Source organism: Capsicum annuum, chromosome 2 (genome assembly GCF_002878395.1).
Source record: "Capsicum annuum cultivar UCD-10X-F1 chromosome 2, UCD10Xv1.1, whole genome shotgun sequence".
Classification (NCBI taxonomy): Eukaryota; Viridiplantae; Streptophyta; class Magnoliopsida; order Solanales; family Solanaceae; genus Capsicum; species Capsicum annuum.
In genome coordinates, this window is record NC_061112.1 from 123,093,442 (window position 1) to 123,113,856 (window position 20,415).

The 20,415-nt window shown below is 33.2% G+C and overlaps 2 protein-coding genes across 9 annotated transcripts in view; both read left to right on the plus strand.

Annotated features, from left to right (window-relative positions):
• Positions 1 to 20,415, plus strand: part of LOC107859221 (probable LRR receptor-like serine/threonine-protein kinase At1g53430) — a 107,317-nt gene that overhangs the window by 64,719 nt on the left and 22,183 nt on the right.
• LOC107859220 (receptor-like protein 38) overlaps positions 1 to 20,415 on the plus strand; it is a 52,355-nt gene that overhangs the window by 15,013 nt on the left and 16,927 nt on the right. For 3 of the 8 annotated variants that reach the window (XR_007052308.1, XR_007052303.1, XR_007052304.1), the window contains 6 exons: positions 2,253 to 2,324; positions 2,991 to 3,059; positions 4,655 to 4,729; positions 4,812 to 4,883; positions 5,002 to 5,081; positions 5,173 to 5,244. Coding sequence is in view for 1 of the 8 variants with exons in the window: in XM_047406803.1 (XP_047262759.1) it covers positions 2,253 to 2,324; positions 2,991 to 3,059; positions 4,655 to 4,729; positions 4,812 to 4,883; positions 5,002 to 5,065 (352 nt within the window). In the remaining 7 variants the exon portion in view is untranslated. Of the gene's footprint in view, positions 1 to 2,252; positions 2,325 to 2,990; positions 3,060 to 4,654; positions 4,730 to 4,811; positions 4,884 to 5,001; positions 5,082 to 5,172; positions 6,240 to 20,415 lie in introns of those variants that run through there. The other 5 variants (XR_007052305.1, XR_007052306.1, XM_047406803.1 and 2 more) reach the window with 5 other exon arrangements.

Here is a 20,415-nt window from a genome sequence, read left to right on the forward strand (position 1 = left end):
TATGTTACCACCAGAAGTTACAAGTGGTTGATGGATCATTACTTTTGCGTTTATCATATAGTACCTCTTTCCCGTGTTACCACAGACTAAGAGAGACACATCAATTTGGACCATATTTGTGTTACGATTATTTTTATTTTTTTTTATATTCAAAATCTTTCCTTATTTTTAAAGTCAAATCTTTACAACATACTTTAAAAAGTTTTAAAATCTGGTACTTCTTAAATTCTAACGATTTTATATTTATTTTCAGATTTTTCAAATCTTCTTAAAATCAAATTTAGTTGATTTAGAATTCTTAAATTAATGGAAAAAGTATTAGTTGTCATTAATTTTGATAACTTCTAATAAAGAAAGATTTTACCATAAATATATTTAATTAATTTTCAACTCTTAAATTAGAAAAAAAAAATAGTGGAATTCTGATAACTTCTAGTAATGAAAGATTTTATCATTAATATAGATAATTAATTTTCAACTCTTAAATATTAAAAAAAAAAAAAAGTAAAAAGACGATTTTGTCTAAAGTAAAGACTTTTAATAAAGGACAAAAAATTCAAATAATAATTCTAAGGCCCTTCACACTTTTAATATATTATAGATAGATTATAAATTATAGATTATAAATTATAGATTATAGATTATAGATACTAGTTTAGGTATACGCGTCTTGCGCATGTACTTCACATTAGTGATTTCAAATGTTACACTAAATATGATATTTATTTGAATAATAAAAATGAAGCAAATAAAAATTCAGTATGTTTCCTTTTTTTAAAACCTAAATGTCTTTTTTCTAAATGAAAAAATTTAGTATGTTTTCATTTATTTTCTTTTTTTAAAAAAATAAAAAAAACTTAAAATGTATATTTTTAAATTTCATTTAGATTTATAATCAATTTAAAATTAGGATTCCTTTAGTCAATTAATTAATAAAATTTATATTAATTATCTCTCCTGGCAATTATTTTCGCAATAAGAGGATATAACTACATAACAGATAGTAAATGCTTAGTTGAGAGAATTAATGATACTAAGGCATTTGAAGGCCATTTCACCAGTGGACAACCCTCACTGTTGGATAATTTGAGCTTGAATGACTTGTGTGACTCCTCCAAAATAAATAGAGCTTTTTCCAAAATTAGCTTTAGTTCAGAGGCCTTAGAAAATTGCTGGAAACAATGTTGAATAGCCTCAACAGATTGCAAGTCACCTCTTGAGAAAAGCAGCAAGTCATCTACAAAGCATAAGTGGGATCAATTCACATAGGTTCGTGCTAAGATAATCCACGGCAATGGCAAACAAAAAAACGGACATATGATCGATCCCCTTTCTTTAAGGCCTTTAGCAGCAGGGAAAGATGGAGTAGCTAGGTTTACCATTCACAATGGTAGAATAATAATAACTGATTGTTTTAACACAAATCATTGTAGTTTGAGTAACATCTATCCCAGTCTGGAGCAATGCTTTCTTTTACTTGTAGATTGTGAGCTTTAACTTTGGTTTTTACCATGTAAGCCAACTTGATCCCTTTTTATTCAACAAAAACTGTTTTCTCCTATTTATATATATCTTTTATTGATCCCCCTAATATTCCGAAACAACCAAGACATTTAAAGAGTTTTGGGGGTTTAATTTCTCCCTTATCAACGGGAAGGTTATAATTAGCACTAGAACTCTCTACTACTGACTCATAATTAGGGATGACAATGGGGAGGGGCGGGGAGCGTTGAGGCTTAACCCGCAAAAAAATTTAACCTGCCCTGTTGGTCGCGCTCGCACCCCGCCCCGCATTGCAAAATTTTCTATTTTCAACTCACCCCACCCCTGTATAATTTTTTAGTTGATCAGTTGATATCAAATTGAAATAAACTTCCGTTGTGGGTGCTGGGAGAGTCACGTGACTTGCACATGAGATGAGTTCTGTAAGTTTTTTGACAATCGTTTTACAGGAGATGAAACTTGTGAAGCTTTGAATATACTACGAATGTTTTTTGTTCACGTACTATGTTAGTTTAAGAACGTACACTGAGTTTAAGGTATAGTTAAAAGGATGTATTTGGCCCAAAACTCCATTTTCTGCTTCATCAATCGACTCAAAATCAATTTTCTCAGTTTAACTCCCTGAGGATCCTTCCAACACCGATTTTTTTTTTTTTTTTTTTTTTTATATATATATAAAATATAATATTTCTATTGCTTTTTTTCGTTTCAAAAGTATATTCTAGTACTCTTTAAGATCGATGCATCAGGGATTTAGGCGGAAACAAGCTTCGTGGATCAATCCCTGCATCATTTGTCAACCTGAAATCGCTTTATCATTTGTGAGTTTCATAATTGCTACTCCCCTTAACAAATTACTTTCAATTTTACTTCATCTGTTCCAATTTATGTAGCATATTTCACGTCCCGAGATTCAAATAACATAAGTTTAACCATCAATTTGGACATAAAATCTTCAATTATTTTTTAAATAAAATTTATATATTTGAAAACTATGTAGAAAGTATTATAACCACAATAATTGACTATTCAAAAGATATTTGAGATATATATGTTTGAATCTCAGAAAACGAAATATGCCACAAAAATTGTGACGGGGGAGTACTAAAGTAGTCTTATTAGTTATGTTTTGAAAAAAAATTGAGTATTATACACTTGATACATTCATATAGTATTGAAAGAACATGATAATTTTTTCTTGATTTCATGAATTGGACCACTAAATTGAAATAAATACGAAATAGGTATTTTTAGTAGGAGGGTCAATTAAAATGAAACGGAGGAAGAACCGACTATCTAGCAGTTATTAGTCTTTCATGTACTATAGCACCATTGTATGGGACAAGATAATGAGGAAAACTTATAAATGTTGCGTACCTGTTTAATTACATAGAAGAACACCTTCTACTAAATATAATTACTAGTATTATAATTTCTTTTTTCTAGTCTGCAATATCTTCTCTTACAAAATTATGTGTGTTTTACAGAGATGTTTCTGGCAACTCCTTGAGGGGGAACTTGTCACCATTTCAGATGATGTCGTCTTTACAATTCTTGTGAGTTTTGCTGCTTGATTAAAACAATTTAAAATTTGTTATCATGGAGTTGTTTCCCTAAGTTCAATTGTTATACCACATATATACAGACTAGGCTCCGAAGCTCCGTGCCAGTACGAGCCTAATATATGTTATTTTTTGTCTTAATTTATATGACATAAATAAAATTTGATAATTAATTATATTTTTAATATGTTTTAAGAGTTTTTAAGTTGTTAGCTATTGTAATCTATAATACTTTTTCGACATTGTAATTTACTATTTTAAGTTGTTTGCTATTGTAATTTATAATACCCTTCTTATTCAAACTTTTATGATATTGATAGTCAATTTATATTTTAAAAGTGATTTAATTTTTTAATTATTGTAATTTATAATATTTTTTTTCTATTCAATTTAAGCGACACTGACATAATTTCGAGAGAATCAAATATCACTATTGAAGTAGCGAAACCGACACATCTTGAATTACTCATAATAACTAATTAGAAGTGATTTCGCAAAATTGATATAAAAAATATTTGTGTAATTTTTGTAAGTGGAACTCATATAAGATGTCAAATTAGTTTAAAACATCAAGAGTTAATTTATCATTTTATATTTATTTTACCTTTTTTAATTAAATATTATTAATTTTTTAATACTTAGATGACTTATAATAATTACTCAGGGGTGCTATAGTAAAACTAAGGTTGAAGCAGCTGAAACAGACATGTCATAAATATTTGTTTTATTTTTTTCAAAATTAAATTTTATTAATTTTTTAATACGTAACTGTCATATAATAATTAATTAGGGGTGATATTTTAAGTGGGTCTCATATAAGATATTAAATTAATTTAAAACATCAAAAGTTAATTTATCATTTTATATTATTTTTACCTTTTTATTAAATATTATTAATTTATTAATACTTAGATGAGTTGTAATAATTACGTGATATAGTGAAATTACGGTTGAAATAGCTGAAGCAGATATGTCATAAATATCTGTTTTACTTTTCTAAAATTAAATTTTATTAATTTTTTAATACATAAATATCATATAATAATTAATTAATTAGAGATTATATAATAAAATCACGAAACAAACAGGAAAAACAGGCATATCGACAACCAGCTGTCTGCTTTGAGCCACTCCACTCACGCTTATAAATAGTAGTAATATATAACTGAAGGACGAATTGATCTCCGATAACAGCAAATTATAAAACTTTGTACTAATTATCCAACTTATCCCTAATGGTTGCCCCTAATGACAAGGTTGAGATTCTTAATCCCTTATTCATGGGAATTCTAGAGTTATCAGTTGCACATGGATCCATTCATTCAGGGCTATATCATATGGCAGAAAATAAATGAAATTTATGATCTCAAGTTTATGGAAAAAAAAAAAAAAGAAACGAAAACTGCAGTCTATACCTACATGTTGGTAAATTATTATTAGTATCTCAAAAAGAATAAAAATTACTATATTTTTAAGGTTTCTCTACCCAATTTTTTCGTTGGAGAATTGCCTCAAAGCTTCATGTAGTTGGTGAACTTAATTGAGTTGTAAGAGCACGTTGACTCTGAATTTTTGCCTATTTTATTTAGTAGTCGTGCTCAAGGGAATAGCTTATCTGGGGAAATTTCAACATTAATGGTCAATTGGACGCAGCTCCACACATTGTAAGCCCAATTATGTGAAAGCAATATTATAGTAATAAGGATAGTTTAATTTATTAAATATTTTAACTTGTTTTCTTGGTAGGGATCTGTTAGGAAATAATTTTGAAGGCGCCTTGCCAACGGAAATCTCATCAATGGAAACTCTCGTTTCCCTGTAAGATTTTCGTTTTGGAGATGAATTTATTTGTAGTAGCTAGTATATGAATCTATTATAGCATTTTGAAAATTTTGGCTGATAATTTCTCCAACTTTTTAATTTTATATATGCCCAGAAAATTCAGCAATGTAGTCACAGCAGGAGGAAGCGCAAACAGTTTCCAGATCTTAGGCATATGACTTCATTGCGAGAATTGTAGGCTTAATATCCTTTGACTCCTCATGAATTAAGCAAGTGTTTCTCAATATCATGTGATACTGACCTGCACTTATGATGTTGATTCTAGGACATTGAGGAATTGTTCACTTCGTGGTCCTATTCCGAGATATATCTGGGAGCTTCAATCATTACAATATCTGTGAGATGATATTACATGACACTTCTCTTAGTTTTCTTCTTACCAATATCATTTCTCCTTGTCTACACTGTTTTTCTTTCTCTTTTTGTGAGTCAACCGTATTATGTTGTAGGTGTAGAAGTTGCATGTCCCCACTCAAATGGTCGTGAGGAGCACCCATCCTAACTCTACAATGACAGAAACAATATCAATTCAAACCTTAATCAACCAATGTAGAACTTACACCTACCCTTTTCTTAATCAAACAACACATTCATTAAACTTAAAACATTTCAAGAAAATAAGTTATCTAATAATTCATTAATGAATGCACAACACATTCATTAATTTGAAGGGGAGCCTTGGAGTAACTGGTAAAGTTGCTGCCATGTGATCAGGAGCAGAGACGGATCCAGGATCCGAACTCACCGGGTGCCAAGTTATTCAATCGGATTATTCATCTTTTCGGTCTATAGGACCATTAACAAATCAATCAATAATAAAAGAACAATAATAAAATGACCAAACTTAAAACTTTTAATAATATTACTAATATCATAATATCCATAATTCATTACAATTGCTCACGACGAGTTTTCATATTCTGAAAACGATTAACGATGACATCATTACTTACATTTGCAAATACATCACGCTCTATGTAACATACTAAACAATCATTTAAATATTGATCACCAATACTATTTCGCACTTCATTTTTTATGTGCTTCATGGAAGAGAATGCTCTTTCAACAGTTGCCGTAGCGACGGCTAAAATCAAAATCAACTTCACAAGTAAATAAACAAGTGAATAAGTCTCCACAAGATTTGCCTCAACTAATGCCTTTGCCAAATCACGAATTTCTTGAAAGTTGGAGAACTTGGAATTACCACCTTGCATATGAATTATGAAGGTATCAAGTTGGTAACTCAAATCTCGAAGTTTTCCATCATCAAACTCATTTGGATAACACTTTGCTAAAGTCATGATTCTACCTTTGTCAAAGTTAGAAAAAGAATTGACAGGATTCAAGCTACCCATCCCAAGAAGCAAATCACTACTCACTACATCAAAACGCTCATTAAGCTCTTGAAGTTGCACATCAATGACCGCACAAAAGATTTCAACATACAAGTGGTGCGAATAACAAACATCTAAACACTTACGCTTTGACTTTTCGGGAAAATAAGGCTCATCTAATTTGGGAATCAAGATATCATGTGAATCACAAAATGAAGAAACATCATTCAACAAAGATTTCCACCCATTCTCTCTCATATCTTGCAATATTTTCTTTGAGATGTTAAGAAACTCCAAGGCATTAACAATATCTTGATCTTTTTTTTTGTAAAATCTTGCTCAACTCATTTGACATGGCCAACACTTTCAACATCAAGTGAAGCATAAAAACAAATTTGAATGTTCTAACCTTTGTCAAAAGATATTCCGCTCGATTTCTATCACTTGAAGTAGAACCTTCAATTTCAATCACTCCAAGCACATGAACAATGGAAATAACAAGAAAGTTATCCAATGTTTTAAAATGTGATCCCCAACGAGTACCACCCGATCTTTGAAGCCCACGCTCTTGATTTAAGCCTTGTATGGTATGAGCTTCACCGGACTCAAGTAATTGCTTCAAATTTTCGGCTTGGTGATGGCGAAATAAATCTCGACGTTTAAAAGATCCTTCAATAACATTCAACACATTAGTAACATGATCAAAAAAGTATTCAACTTCCACATGTTTCTTAGCAATAGCTACAAGTGTTAGTTGCAATTGATGTGCAAAACAATGAATATAGTACGCCGAAGGACTATCTTTCATAATTAAAGTTTTGAGACCATTTATCTCTCCTTTCATATTACTAGCTCCATCATAACCTTGCCCACGTATTTTGGATGGACTTAGTGAATGATCGGAAAGCAAAGAATAAATTTCTTTCTTCAATGAGCAAGCCGATGTATCACTAACATGGACAAGATCGACAAATCATTCGACTAGTTTACCCTTTTTATCAACATATCTCAAAACAAGAGCCATTTGTTCTTTGTGTGAGATGTCTTTGGATTCATCAACTAATATACCAAAATAATCTCCATTCAAGTCCGCAATTATAACTTTCAATGTTTATTTAGCACAAGCATTGACAATATCCTTTTGGATTATAGGACAAGTCAAAGTATCATTTTGTGGAGTTTTTCCTAATAACACTTTCCCACATCCGGATGGTTGTCTCCATGCCACCGCAAAAATCCTAAAAAGTAGCCTTGATTACTTGAAGATTCACTTTCGTCATGACCTCGAAAGGCAATCCATAATACAAAAGAAGTCTTGCTACATTAATTGAAGCTTCCAAACGCATTCGGTACTCACTTTTTGATTTTTCAGAATGTTTGTCAAGAACAACTTGAATTGATTGGCGACGATTTGATAAATCTAGCATCTTATTGTAACATTTGTGTTGAACACTATTAAATTTACCGACATGCAAATGAAATCTTTCAAGAGCCTTATTCCAACCCCTAAAACCCTTCGATGCATAAAAATCACCCGTAGTTTCATGAACAAATTCATTTTTGAATAAATAACAACAAAGACAATATGCAGCATCTTTCTCCACACTATACTCCAACCAAGTCGAATGTGAACCTTTAAACCAACTTGAAGCAAATTGACGCATTCTACCTCCTATTTCACTTGAAGGATATGGTTTCAAGATAGGTTGACAAGGCCCTTTTTCAATATAATATTTCCTCACTTCATCTCGTATTCGAGGATCATAATCAGAAATAGGTCTTCTTTCTTCCGGATCGGCTTTAAGTGAACCCAAATTGAGGTAAGTTATAAGACAAGAACGATTGACATTGACATTACTAAAACTAGATTGAGAATAATTAACCTTCTTGAAAAAATTCTCCATCTCAATTCACAAAATTAGAACACTTTCTCCTAAATCAAGATAATTTCAAATTTGGATTTCTAGGTTCAAGAAAGAGAAACAAATAATTTTTTAAAATAACTTACAAAGAGAGCAAGAAACAAGCAAAAGTGCAGAGAGAAAGAGCAACCAGCAGCAGCAAAGCTCAAGAACATAGATGTTTTGATTTGGTCCTTTCCTTTGGAAATGGGGTTTTGTTTTAATTTTAATAAAAGATAAGTACCTTTTAAATAATTAAATTAAAAAAAGGGTCAAAAAATAAGATTACTTTTATACAAAATTGGTAATAGTGTGGCTTTGTGTGGATGTTTAATTAAGAATTATTACGCCTGTTGGTTTGCTGCCAAAATGATTTTTAAAAAATAAATGTTGCTGGCCAGGTTTGAACACGTGACCTTGGGTCTACAAGTGCAGCACTTTGCCAACTGTACTAGACAACACTCTGTTATTTTGGGTGCCATGTTTAATATTTAACTATATCTCTCTATATATACAACTATATATATAGGGTTTTTGTCGAAGTTTACAGGTGGCGTGCCACCCCCACGGGCCTTAATAGATCCGTCCCTGACCAGGAGGTCACGGGTTCAAGCCTTGGAAACAGCCTCTGGCAGAAATGTAAGGTAAGGCTGCATACGATACACCCTTGTGGTGGGGCCCTTCCCTGGACACCGTGCATAGCGGTAGCTTTAGTACACCAGGCTGCCTTTTAATAATTCATTAATACCGAAATAAAATAAGAAGTGCGGAAAGATCTCTATCTATTACATTCTTGGGACCCAAAAGTCACCGTACAAGAACTTCTAAATCCAAAATAAGATCTAAAAATATAATCCAGAGCATGCAACCAATAGGAAATTCATTGTCCAGAAACAAAGGACATTAGCTAGAAGAAGATCCAATGGTTACCCGAACATGATACTCACACTTGAATCAACTAAAATTGAGAACTAGAGACAAGGTCTTGTCTCGAACGATGGAACATGCTCTACACTTAACAAAATGAAGAGTACAAATAGATAGTATCAGTAAAAAAACTACATGCTGGTAGACATCATCAACCAACTTAACTCAACACCGTACAAATAGATAAGATGAAAGTAAGAAGTGATCAAAACACAACTCATAATCAACTAACAATTAAATACATATTCATAAACACCTTTACTCACAAAACTAACAACTATCCTCTTCACATAAATCCCTTTCAAGTTTTTCAAATACATCATTTACACTTAGGCGATTCTAACAACAATAGTCAAAGATAACCACATGTGCAAATACAATAACGAATACATACATGCAAAATGTACACACATACTAGGGTCGGTAAGGACCCTTAGTTATAACTTGTAAATGTAGGAGACGAGCTCAATTCATGTATCAGTATCTGCATGACACCTGATCATAATATCAATTCGTGTTAATAACATTAGATCCCAATATCAATTTATGTTGACACTCGATCCCAACATCTACTCAATAATTATAAGTGTGCCCGAAGGCTAGTCACAATCATTCAACTCAAATATAAGCACCGAGTCAAATCAAGTCTATAACTACATTTAAACCATAACCTACCACGTATTCTTGTCCGAACTTACTACTTGGCCAAAACCTGCATTGCTCTTGATCTTTAAACAACAAATAAACATAATTCAATACAACATTCCTCACTTCTAGGCATTATAAATCCAAATCCATCAATTTCAACCTATGAACTTAACCTACTTCATCATTCTAGGATTTTCTACTCTTTAATCTCTTTGACTTCTCTGTATTTCATGATTATAATGAAGAATTCTATGCTAGGAAGTAATTAATTTCTAACAACCTGGAGTCAATAACAAGGAAGTTAAGCCATTATCAATTCCCACCAGTTCATACACCTGGGCTAAACCTCAATTTTCAATTATGTTTATGATCCTTACAATTTGAAGAATCTAAGGGAGTAATTACAAATTTGAATGATAAAGAAACACCTCAAAGATGAAAACCCACAACTATGGTAAAATTTGCCTCCTCGTCCCTTAGATGAAAATTGAAACAATGGAAATGAAAAATGTCACTTTTCTGTGTTAACGGTGAAAAATTACGAGTTCATCATTATAGAAACAGATTCATCGCTACTGCAACGAATCTGTCGCTGCAACAACACTCAAGCAAAATTGACCATCGTTATGGCAATACTTCTGTCACTACAATGATGTACCTGTCATTACAGTAATGTTAAAACAATAGTAAAAAATTGTTCCTGTCCATTTCAAAACACACTTCTCAAACTTTGACATCATGTACTGACCCTTTTACAATAATCGTTATAACTAAAGTTCTACTAACTTGTTTTACACACTGAAAGTTTCTATGACTTTCTAAACTCGCCATCTAACACTTTATCAACTCAAATCCACCAATCAACACACCAATAACTACCAAATTTTCCTAGAACACACCACATTCAAAATTCTCCTAAGACTAGGTTAGCCCTGAATTTTACAAATTTGACCTATGGAAAGGCTAACCTGAGGTTTTGATCTCTAATTCATCGTAACAACGTTTTGGGTCATTACATTTCATCTTAATAATTTAGTGAAAAACTAGCTTACTTTAGTCCACACTCTTTTACCATTTTAGTATCCATCTCAATTCGTTAGAGCAAATGTATACATTTTAAGTCCTGGGGAAAACATTTCCACCATCTCAATTTAGAGAGAGGGAAGTGTTGGGTAAACGTGAAATAACAATAAAAGTATTTGTAGAAAAATAATAGGAAAAATAAGTGAAAATAATGGCATCAAGAATTTTACGTGGAAACCCTTCTAAATAAAGGAAAAACCACGGACCAAGAGGAGCAACTCATATTAATATTGTAAGAAATTTTACACCATAGTCACAAATACAATACTCAAAGTGACTACCACCCATTCAAAAGAAATAACCCTCTTTTGACTCTCGCCTTACTAAAATAGCGCTCACCTTAATTTTTTCTTCACAAACTATTTTTTTTATCACAGTCTGTGGAATACCTCACTGCTATCTATATATTGTTTTTCTCTCTTGTTTTGGTGTACCTAAAATGAGCTGAGAGCTCTCCTATTTATAGGCAAAAATCAGCCTACGTTGATATCATTGGTGACATCAAAAATACTATTGAAGATAAGACTTTTCTCTAGCCAATTTTGACAAAGTGAAAGTTATGGGCATGCAGAAATTTTTGACTTTGGTTTTCTATGAAGGATGGGGCTGGACCCCATAATTCTCTCTCTTGAGTCCCATACAAATGAAGGAGGTATCTCTGTCTTCTCAGTGAGAGCTCATGCCGACAAGTTCTTTGCACAATTTGAGCTTGTCTTTTAGCACTACCTTTGTCAGCATATTTGTGGGATTTTCACTCGTGTGAATCTTCTTAACATGGAATGATGCGTTCTCCACTTGTTAACGAATCCAATGGTACCTCACATCAATGTGTTTTGTTCTTGCATGGTACATGGCATTCTCCACCTAAGTCTATTGCACTTTGACTGTCACAATAGACAACATACTCCATTTGGTGTAGACCAAGTTCTTGAAAGAACCACTTGAGCCATATCATTTCCTTGCCAGCTTTAGTAGCCACAATATACTCAGCTTAAGTGGTAGATAGTGCGACGGACTTATGCAACTTCGACTGCCATGATATAGCTCCCCCTGAAAATATACACAAAAATTCAGTAGTAGATTTTCTGTTATCAAGGTCACCCTCCATATCAGCATTTGTATAGCCTTTTAAGATTAGATCAGATCCTCCAAAACACAAACAATCAGCTGAGGTTCCTCTTAGGTACCTCAGTATCCATTTGACTGCCTCCCAATGCTTCTTTCCCGGATTTTCAATAAACGTGATGACCACACCAACTGTGTGAGCAATATCGAGTCTGGTACACACCATTGCATACATTAAACTTCTGACAACGGAGGAGTATGAAACTTTAGTGATGCTCTCTTTTTTCTCTTTCGTTGCAAGACACATATTCCTGCTCAATTTCATATGACCAGCAAGGGGTATGTTAACAACTTTAACATTCTTCATGTTGAAGCTCTCTAGTACACGTTCAATGTACTTCTCTTGTGACAAGCAGAGCTTCTTTTCATATTTAATACGAGTAAGCTCATGCCCAAAATTTTCTTAGCATGACCTAAGTCTTTCATAGCAAAAGACTTCCATAATTGTTTCTTCAACTCGTCAATCCTGGAAGTATTCTTTCCCACAATCAACATATCATCCACTAATAGAAAGAGGATGATAAAATCATCATCAGAAAAACTTTGTACAAATACACAATGATCTAAAAAAGTCTTCTTGTAGCCTTGCTCCCCCATGACAGATTCAAACTTTTTATACCAGTGTCTAGGAACTTATTTCAAGCCATAAAGACTCTTCTTAAGTTTGTACACATAGCTTTCTTTTCCTTTCTCCTTGAAGCCCTCAAGTTGTTCCATATAAATCTCCTCTTGGAGGTCACCGTGAAGAAAAGTCATCTTTACATCCATCTGCTCGATCTCTAAATCAAAACTGGCAGCCAAACCAAGAGCTGTAGAATAGAGGTCATTTTGACAACAAGAGAAAATATTTCATCAAAGTCGATACCCTTCTTTGACCAAATCCTTTAACAACCAATCTGGCTTTGTAGACACGTGATATTTGATCCTCCCTCAATTTTAAAGATTTAATCATATATTATTTTTTTATTATTATTTTTATTTTTAATAAATTTTTAGTTAAAAATAAATAATTAAGTAAATTTAATTTTGAGATATTAAAACTAATAATAAATAAAATATATATTTTTGTTTTCTAAATTTTAATAAATTAATAATTTTGGTATTATTTTATTCATTTTAACTATTTGTAAATTTTTTTATATTTTTATTAAACATAAAATTAATTAAACGTTATTATTATAATTATTATTATTTTTATTATTGTCTTTAAAAAAATAATAAATAAACAGTAGTGATAATTTATTTCAAAATTTAAAAACACATTCCTACCCTAAGTAACTGTTCTGTCCCCTATTCCCTCCCCCCCCCCCCCCCCCCCCCCCCCCCCCCCCCCCCCCCCCCCCCCCCCCCCCCCCCATCCCCAATAATTCCCTATTTATAGGACTTTTGACCCATAGAGTACGTACTTTTGACATTCACCATCAGAGTATCAGATAAAAAAATAGAGAGAAAATCAACAGAGAGCAAATCCTAAGTCCAAAAAAAGAAAGAAAAAAGTTGAAGTAGAAATCAATTTTCCGTTGAGTTTCCGGTGGCAATATTCTGTAGTTACAATCATTTAAATTCATCAAACAGGTTTTTATCTGTTTTTGTATTGTTATTTTATAAATTATTGTTCAATGACTTCATGTATCATCTGATATGCAAAAGTTTGATTATTGATATTAATATGATTATAAGTTATACTATATATCTGATTATATAAATATTTGAAATCATGTATAACGGACTTGGACATGTTTTAACGGATATATTCACAACGCATACATGTATTCACAGAATCCGACTTTTATATACACTGTATACTTACATGTAATTTATCAATTTGTATACTACACATATCCCACACAGTATAACAAACAACGAAAAATCAATAAAAAAAATTAAAAATAAAAGAGAAAAACAGTTCAGAAATTTAATTTTTCCAGCGACTTATTGCCAAAAACCAACCATCAATCCTGCACGGACTTCCTTTTTTCTTGCCGGAAATCCATCTAAAATACGGCCAAACAGCCACCAAAACTCCCTCGAAAGCTGTTAAAAACGGCGACCAAATGGCTAGAGAGGCCACCATCGCCGCATCCTTCTTCCCCGCACCGAACTACCCTCTTTTATCCCTTTCATTTCGCCAGAAAACACCAGATCCGGCGTATCTCCCCTCTTCAGCGCCGGATCTGATCGGAAGCTTCCCCTTTCCCCTTTCCTGTGCCACTGCCGATATCCTCTCCCCTTTCTCGCATCACCGTTGACCCCTCTCTCCCCATCTCGTCACCGGTAAACAACCCCAAAACTGTCGTGCCGCTCCGCCCAGATCCAGTGTTGTCACCCATTTTATTTCGCCGGTGATAAATAACAAATTTCGAGGAAACCCCAAATCACCATTACGAGCACAATGATATTATCGTTACTGAAAAAGAAAGAGAGAATGTCATTTTGTGGATTGATCAGTAGCAGTGATTTGAGAAAGAGAGAGAGAAAGAAATGGAGTCTAGATAGTTGTATTAAACGTGTATTTAAAAGTTGTATGTGTATATTTTATTTTTAAACTTAGTGGATCAAAATTAGTAATATGAATCACTTTGTCTTTTTTTTTTATATATTACTATTATATTATTTTATTAGTTATATTAATATAGTTCTATTATTTTTATTTTTATTTTTATTATTAAATTAATTAATTAATTAATTATTATTATTATTATTATTTAAAATAAAAAGTAAAATTACTTTAGATCACTATTAATGTTAAATAGAATTTTGAGTAGACACACCCTTAATATTAGGTAATTTTTAAACATGTTTAAGATTTGTTTGTCTTGATTAAGAATGCGGTGTACGCATCTTCTTTTGAGACATTTAAAAATACAAGTATGTAAAAATACACCTTGATAAATATTTTTCTAAAATTAACTTGATAAATTTATTTATTTAATGTGAAATAATAGACGAGTTTAAGTATAATAAAATGAGCGAATTTAGGTCTTAACACAATTTATTGAAATAGTTTTAGTTAAGTATAAGTCAATAGAAGCGACCGTGCTAGAACCATGGGACTCGAGGGGTACCTCACACCTTCCCCTCGGTCAACAGAATTTCTTACCCGGTCTTCTGTTTTCGCAGACCATAATAAAGAGTCATTTTCTTTTGATTAGGGATTCAAAAAGGTGACTTGGAACACTAAAACTCAATTCCAAGTGGCGACTCTATAATTAAAATAATCCCTATTCAAAACCGTCACTTTAATTGAAAAAAAACTTTTGACCCTATCCCTTCGGACGAAAAAAGGGTGTGACATCTCTGGCGACTCCACTGGGGAAATAACAAGAATTCGAGCTTTTTATATTGACTTATACTTTCTTTAATTGTTATTGATGTTGTGTTTGTTGGCCTAACATGCTACTTGTAGCTTATTTACTGCTTTGATATTATTTGAACTATATTATATATTGTCTTCTCTTGCGTACCCCCTCTGAGTCTCTGAAATAGGATAGAGGGAATGCAGCATATGCATCCCACCTTCTTTTTGAGATATCCGGAGTGTCAAGGCACCTGGTGAAGGATATGGTTACACATATTAGACGGGGCTCGAATCGACAATAAAGGCAGTGTTGCCCTGCTACCGACCAAGTTGTCCCTCCTCTGCTCGAGTGTCCGCTCGAGTAAGACAGTCTAGACACCTATCCCTATTAGGTTTTAACTTAGAAAACCTGAAAACTCATAATCTGGTTATCCTTATTAGGTGTCGCTTTATTTGCATCATATGCATTTGACTTAGCGGGACTTGGCACAGGGGCCGGGTCTATCTAGGAGAGGTGACCTAATTTATAAAGACCAACATGTGCATCCTATGTGCACTTTGACATTTGTTTGGAAGGCTATTTATTTGTTGACCGACTTTAGGCAATTTTAAAATGCAAAAGATTAATTTATCCTCAAATTTAGTTAATCATTTTTGAAAGAAAAATTTTATTTTTAAATAAAGAAAATTTTTAAATATACAGCAACATAGTTTTTACAATCTTCATGAACTACGAGTGTCTGATTCTCACTTTTTGTGAGATACATAGAAAGTCCTACCCAGGATACGACTATTTATTTGAAAAATAATAATAATATATTTATTCACAGATTTATCGAAGGATGTTTTTAGAAAAATAATAAAAATAAAAATGATAATAAAAATGATTATTTTTATGAATATTATTGTATTTATTTTATTTTTTCTTTTTATTTTTAAAATTAATTTTAACATAAAAATCATAATAGCCTGAACCTTTAGGGGTCATGAGCTGAATTTTTTTTTTGTAAAGTAATAAAATATGTAAACATATATTTTAACAGTCCTGAACCTTTAGGGGTCATGAGACTGAAATTTTTATACAACTTTATACATAAAATGATCATTCTATTTTTCTTTATTTCTGAGTCATTTTTCGTTCTCGTAAGGGTATTTAGGGGGTATTGTCTCCAAATATATAGTTAAAATTATCTAGAGGTCTGTCATTGCAAAGAAATTTTATAAGAGCTAACTTAAATAAATATTTTTTCTAAATATATTATCAGTCATAGTTCTTAAGTTAAAAAAAAATTCTTTTCAAAATTAATAAATTAATTTGAGCCTAAATCTAGATATTTATTAATTTCATGTCATTGTCAATAGGTATAAAATGTCTCCCCCTGTTCGTGGAAAAAGTCCAAAGAGAAAGACAGATGGGAGTGTACCGCTTCAGGTTATGGATTGTACCCCCTTGCAGCTTTGGCTATGGTGGAACAAAATGGATATATTCGATTATGACGAGATACATAAGCAGTTGGATTTTTTGACGAGTATTATGGCAATAAAGCCTAATAGGAAGGTGATTGATGCGTTACTAACCTTCTGGAACCCGAAGAACAATGTGTTTTGTTTTTCAGATTTTGAGCTGACTCCTACTGTAAAGGAGATAGCGGCCTATGTTGGATATGGGGATATGCATCGGAAGAAACTTATATCCCCGAGACTCATTTCAATAAACAAATTCTGCAAACTCATGAACATAAGAAACTCAAATGAAGAATTGATGAAAAAAGGTTGGGTTTCCTTGCAATTTTTGTACGATAGATACAGAAGATAAGAGGGGTTCAAAAATTACGGTAAGCAGCTCTGTAATAAGGGAAATTTTGAGGCCTGGAAGGTTCATAGACGATTTGCATTCATGGTAGCCTTTTTAGGCACTATGGTCTTCCAAAAGAGAAAACAAAAAATTAACATTCGTTTAGCAGGAGTGGTAAAAATACTGACTAAGAAAGATTACACTATGGTGCCAATGATCCTGACAAATATCTACCGTGCTTTGACTATTTTTCAGAAAGGAAAGAGTTTTTTTGAGGGATGTAATATCTTGTTACAGATGTGGATTGTGGAGTATCTCTACCGACATCCTACAATGGCAAGATTTAATCCAAAAAGATTCAATTGCATCAAAGATTACGAAGAGAGGTTAGAGAAATATAAATGCCCAAAAGGAGTTGGAGATTGGGATAAGCTTTTTCGTTCTCTTACAGCAGATAAAATCACTTGGAATCTCCCTTGGTTCCCTTGGAGGTAAGTCATGCACAGTTCTGTCATTCAGTCGTTTTTATTATTAATGGGTATTAGGGGTGTTCAACCGTATGTTCCATTGAGAGTTTTACGTCAGCTTGGAAGACATCAAATAATTCCCATTATGAATAATATGACCTCGTTTGTATTTAAGGTTAGACCAGATATCCTACTTCCGGAGGAATTAGCCCAGCAGATTTGGGAAGGTTGCCGTATCATGGGGATTGAAATGATGGTCATAGAGCATGAGAAAGGAGAAGTGCACCCAGATTACCGTAATTGGTTTGAAGAACAGTTGAGTTCGCCAGTTAGACCAGAAAGATCAGTTAAGGGACCTATAGATTAGGAAGCTGCAATTAGGATCGGTATTGAGAGAGCCATGCTAGAACATCATGAGGCCAACCAAGCTTTGAGAGCAGAGTTTGAGGACTTTTTGGCACAAGTAGCAGCTTTCGCACTACTTCTCACTACTTTATTGGAGGACATATACTTGAGCTTGGGAGGACATATTAAGCCAAAGTATCCTTGAATGGATAGTTGTTTTCTTTGTCATAGTTTTTTTTTCTGTTTTAAAACTTCTTGTTTAGATGTTATGTCTTTTAGTTTTCAGATGTTAGTTAGTAGGTTTTATTTTAGGAGTTGGGTCAGTTATTTTATCGTATTTATATTATAGAATGTAATGAAGTTGACTGTTTATTTCTATATATATTACATATGTTTTACTTCAATTACTTTATTTATTTGCTTCAATAAAAAAAAGAAAGACAAAACAATCATTTTGTTAAATTTTCCCGAACTACGCAAGATCTGATTCATGTTCTGGAATGATACGTAGGCAACCCTCCAAAGGGTTCGATCATAACTTTTGAAAAATATATGCCTAGAAAAGCCGAGATAAAATACAAAGCCTTCCATGATAGGTTGGAAAATGCATGTAGAAGCAAGACATATAATTTGTCATTATAATGTGTTAAAAATATAACACTCACCCATTTGATACTTGGTTACAGAAAGATAAAGTAATTAGTGGTTGGTTTGTGGTTTAAACTGGCATCACATCCGTATAATACCAGATACAAGGGTAAACGAAAAATGACCTGCAGAGAAGGTATAGGGTCTGATAGTGAAGAAGAGCTAAATCAGTTGATTTCGCAGGAAGTAGCATCAATGGAAGAAATAAAGTCATTGAAACAATAGACGGCAGAGATGTACCAAGCTTGGTTAAATGGACAAGCCCCGCCTTCTTCAATCCTTGGACTTTCGACTTCGAATAATCCAACTTCTGACCTAACTCAAACTGGTGATCCATTTTACCCACCAGGATTTGCCCCATTTGTTAATATATCTAGAGTTTCTGGTACTTCTACCATGCACCCACCGAATCTGTCTATCGCAAATAACTCGTTTTTTACTTTTGTAGCACCAGCTACTGCTGGTACTCAACCGACAGTACCGAAGAATATGGGGAAACTAAGTCATGATATGTTGTATCCTCCTGAAATGACTTTCAAATCCCAAAATCCACATTATCATGTTCATCACTACGATACTCCTATCGTGGTTGAGAAGATTGCTAAGAATGAGGAACATGAGGAGATGTCTAGAAAAGTCAGAAGCTTGGAGCAGAGTATGAGAAATATGCAAGGATTAAGTGGACCAAAAAGTGTTTCATACAAGGATTTGTATATGTTTCCTGATGTCCATTTGCCGATAGGGTTCAAAATGCCAAAGTTTGATAAATATGAAGGTTATCGAGATCCTGTGGCTCACTTGAAGAAGTTCTGTAATCAATTAAGGGGCGTAGGAGGAAAAGAGGAATTATTGATGGCTTACTTTGGAGAAAGCCTAGCAGGAATAGCTTCTGAATGGTTCATTGATCAAGACATTTCCCGTTGGCACGTATGGAATGACATGGCTTGGGATTTCGTTCAACAATTTCAATATAATATTGAGATAGTGCCAGATCGCACTACACTTGCCAACATGAGAAAAAAGATGACCAAAAGTTTTCGAGAATATGCCATCAGATGGAGAAAGTAGGCTTCAAGAGTCAGACCATTGATAAAAGAATCTGAAATGATTGATATTTTTCTGCAAACACAAGAGCCTGATTATTTCCATCATTCGCTTTCTACTATAGGAAGCACATTTGCCGAAGTTATCAAAGTTGGAGAGATGGTAGAAAACGGAATCAAGTCAGGAAAGATTATTAGTCAGGCCACTTTGAAAGCAACAACACAGGCAATTCAAAGTGGTACAAGAAGTTTTGGGGGAAAGAAAAGAAAAGAGGATGTAGCAACTGTCGTACCAAGTCCACGACAAAATTAGAGGGGTGCGCATCAACCATACGCACAAAATCCATTATGTTTTGTTCCTTCACCTCAATATTCTATTTATAATACACAACCATATGCTTGGGCTCCTTCTTACCCACAATGGCGTGCACCAGCCATCTAAAATCATCTACCGGGCCTGCAAGTTCAAAGAGGCCCTCTCAGGTCTAATTTTCGGCCTAGAGCAGACTTCAAAAGGGATAACATGGTAAAAGATAATTTTACTCCTATTGGAATATCTTACACCAGTTTATTTCATAGGCTGAGAAAATTAAATGTTCTAAACCCAATTGAGAGAAGGATCTTGAATCCTTCTCTGAAGAACTTGGACTATTCTAGAAGATGTGAATACTGTTCTGATGCCCTAGGGCACGACACAGACAAATGTTGGTATCTGAAAAGAGCCATTCAAGAGTTAATTAATACCCAATAGATCATGGTAGAAAGTCCAGATGCTCCAAATGTGGATCAAAATCTGTCATATCATAATGAAACAAACATAATCGAAGTGATACTCAGCAGTGAGGATGCTACAATTTTCTTTAAGCCAATCATTAAAATTAAAACTGATTC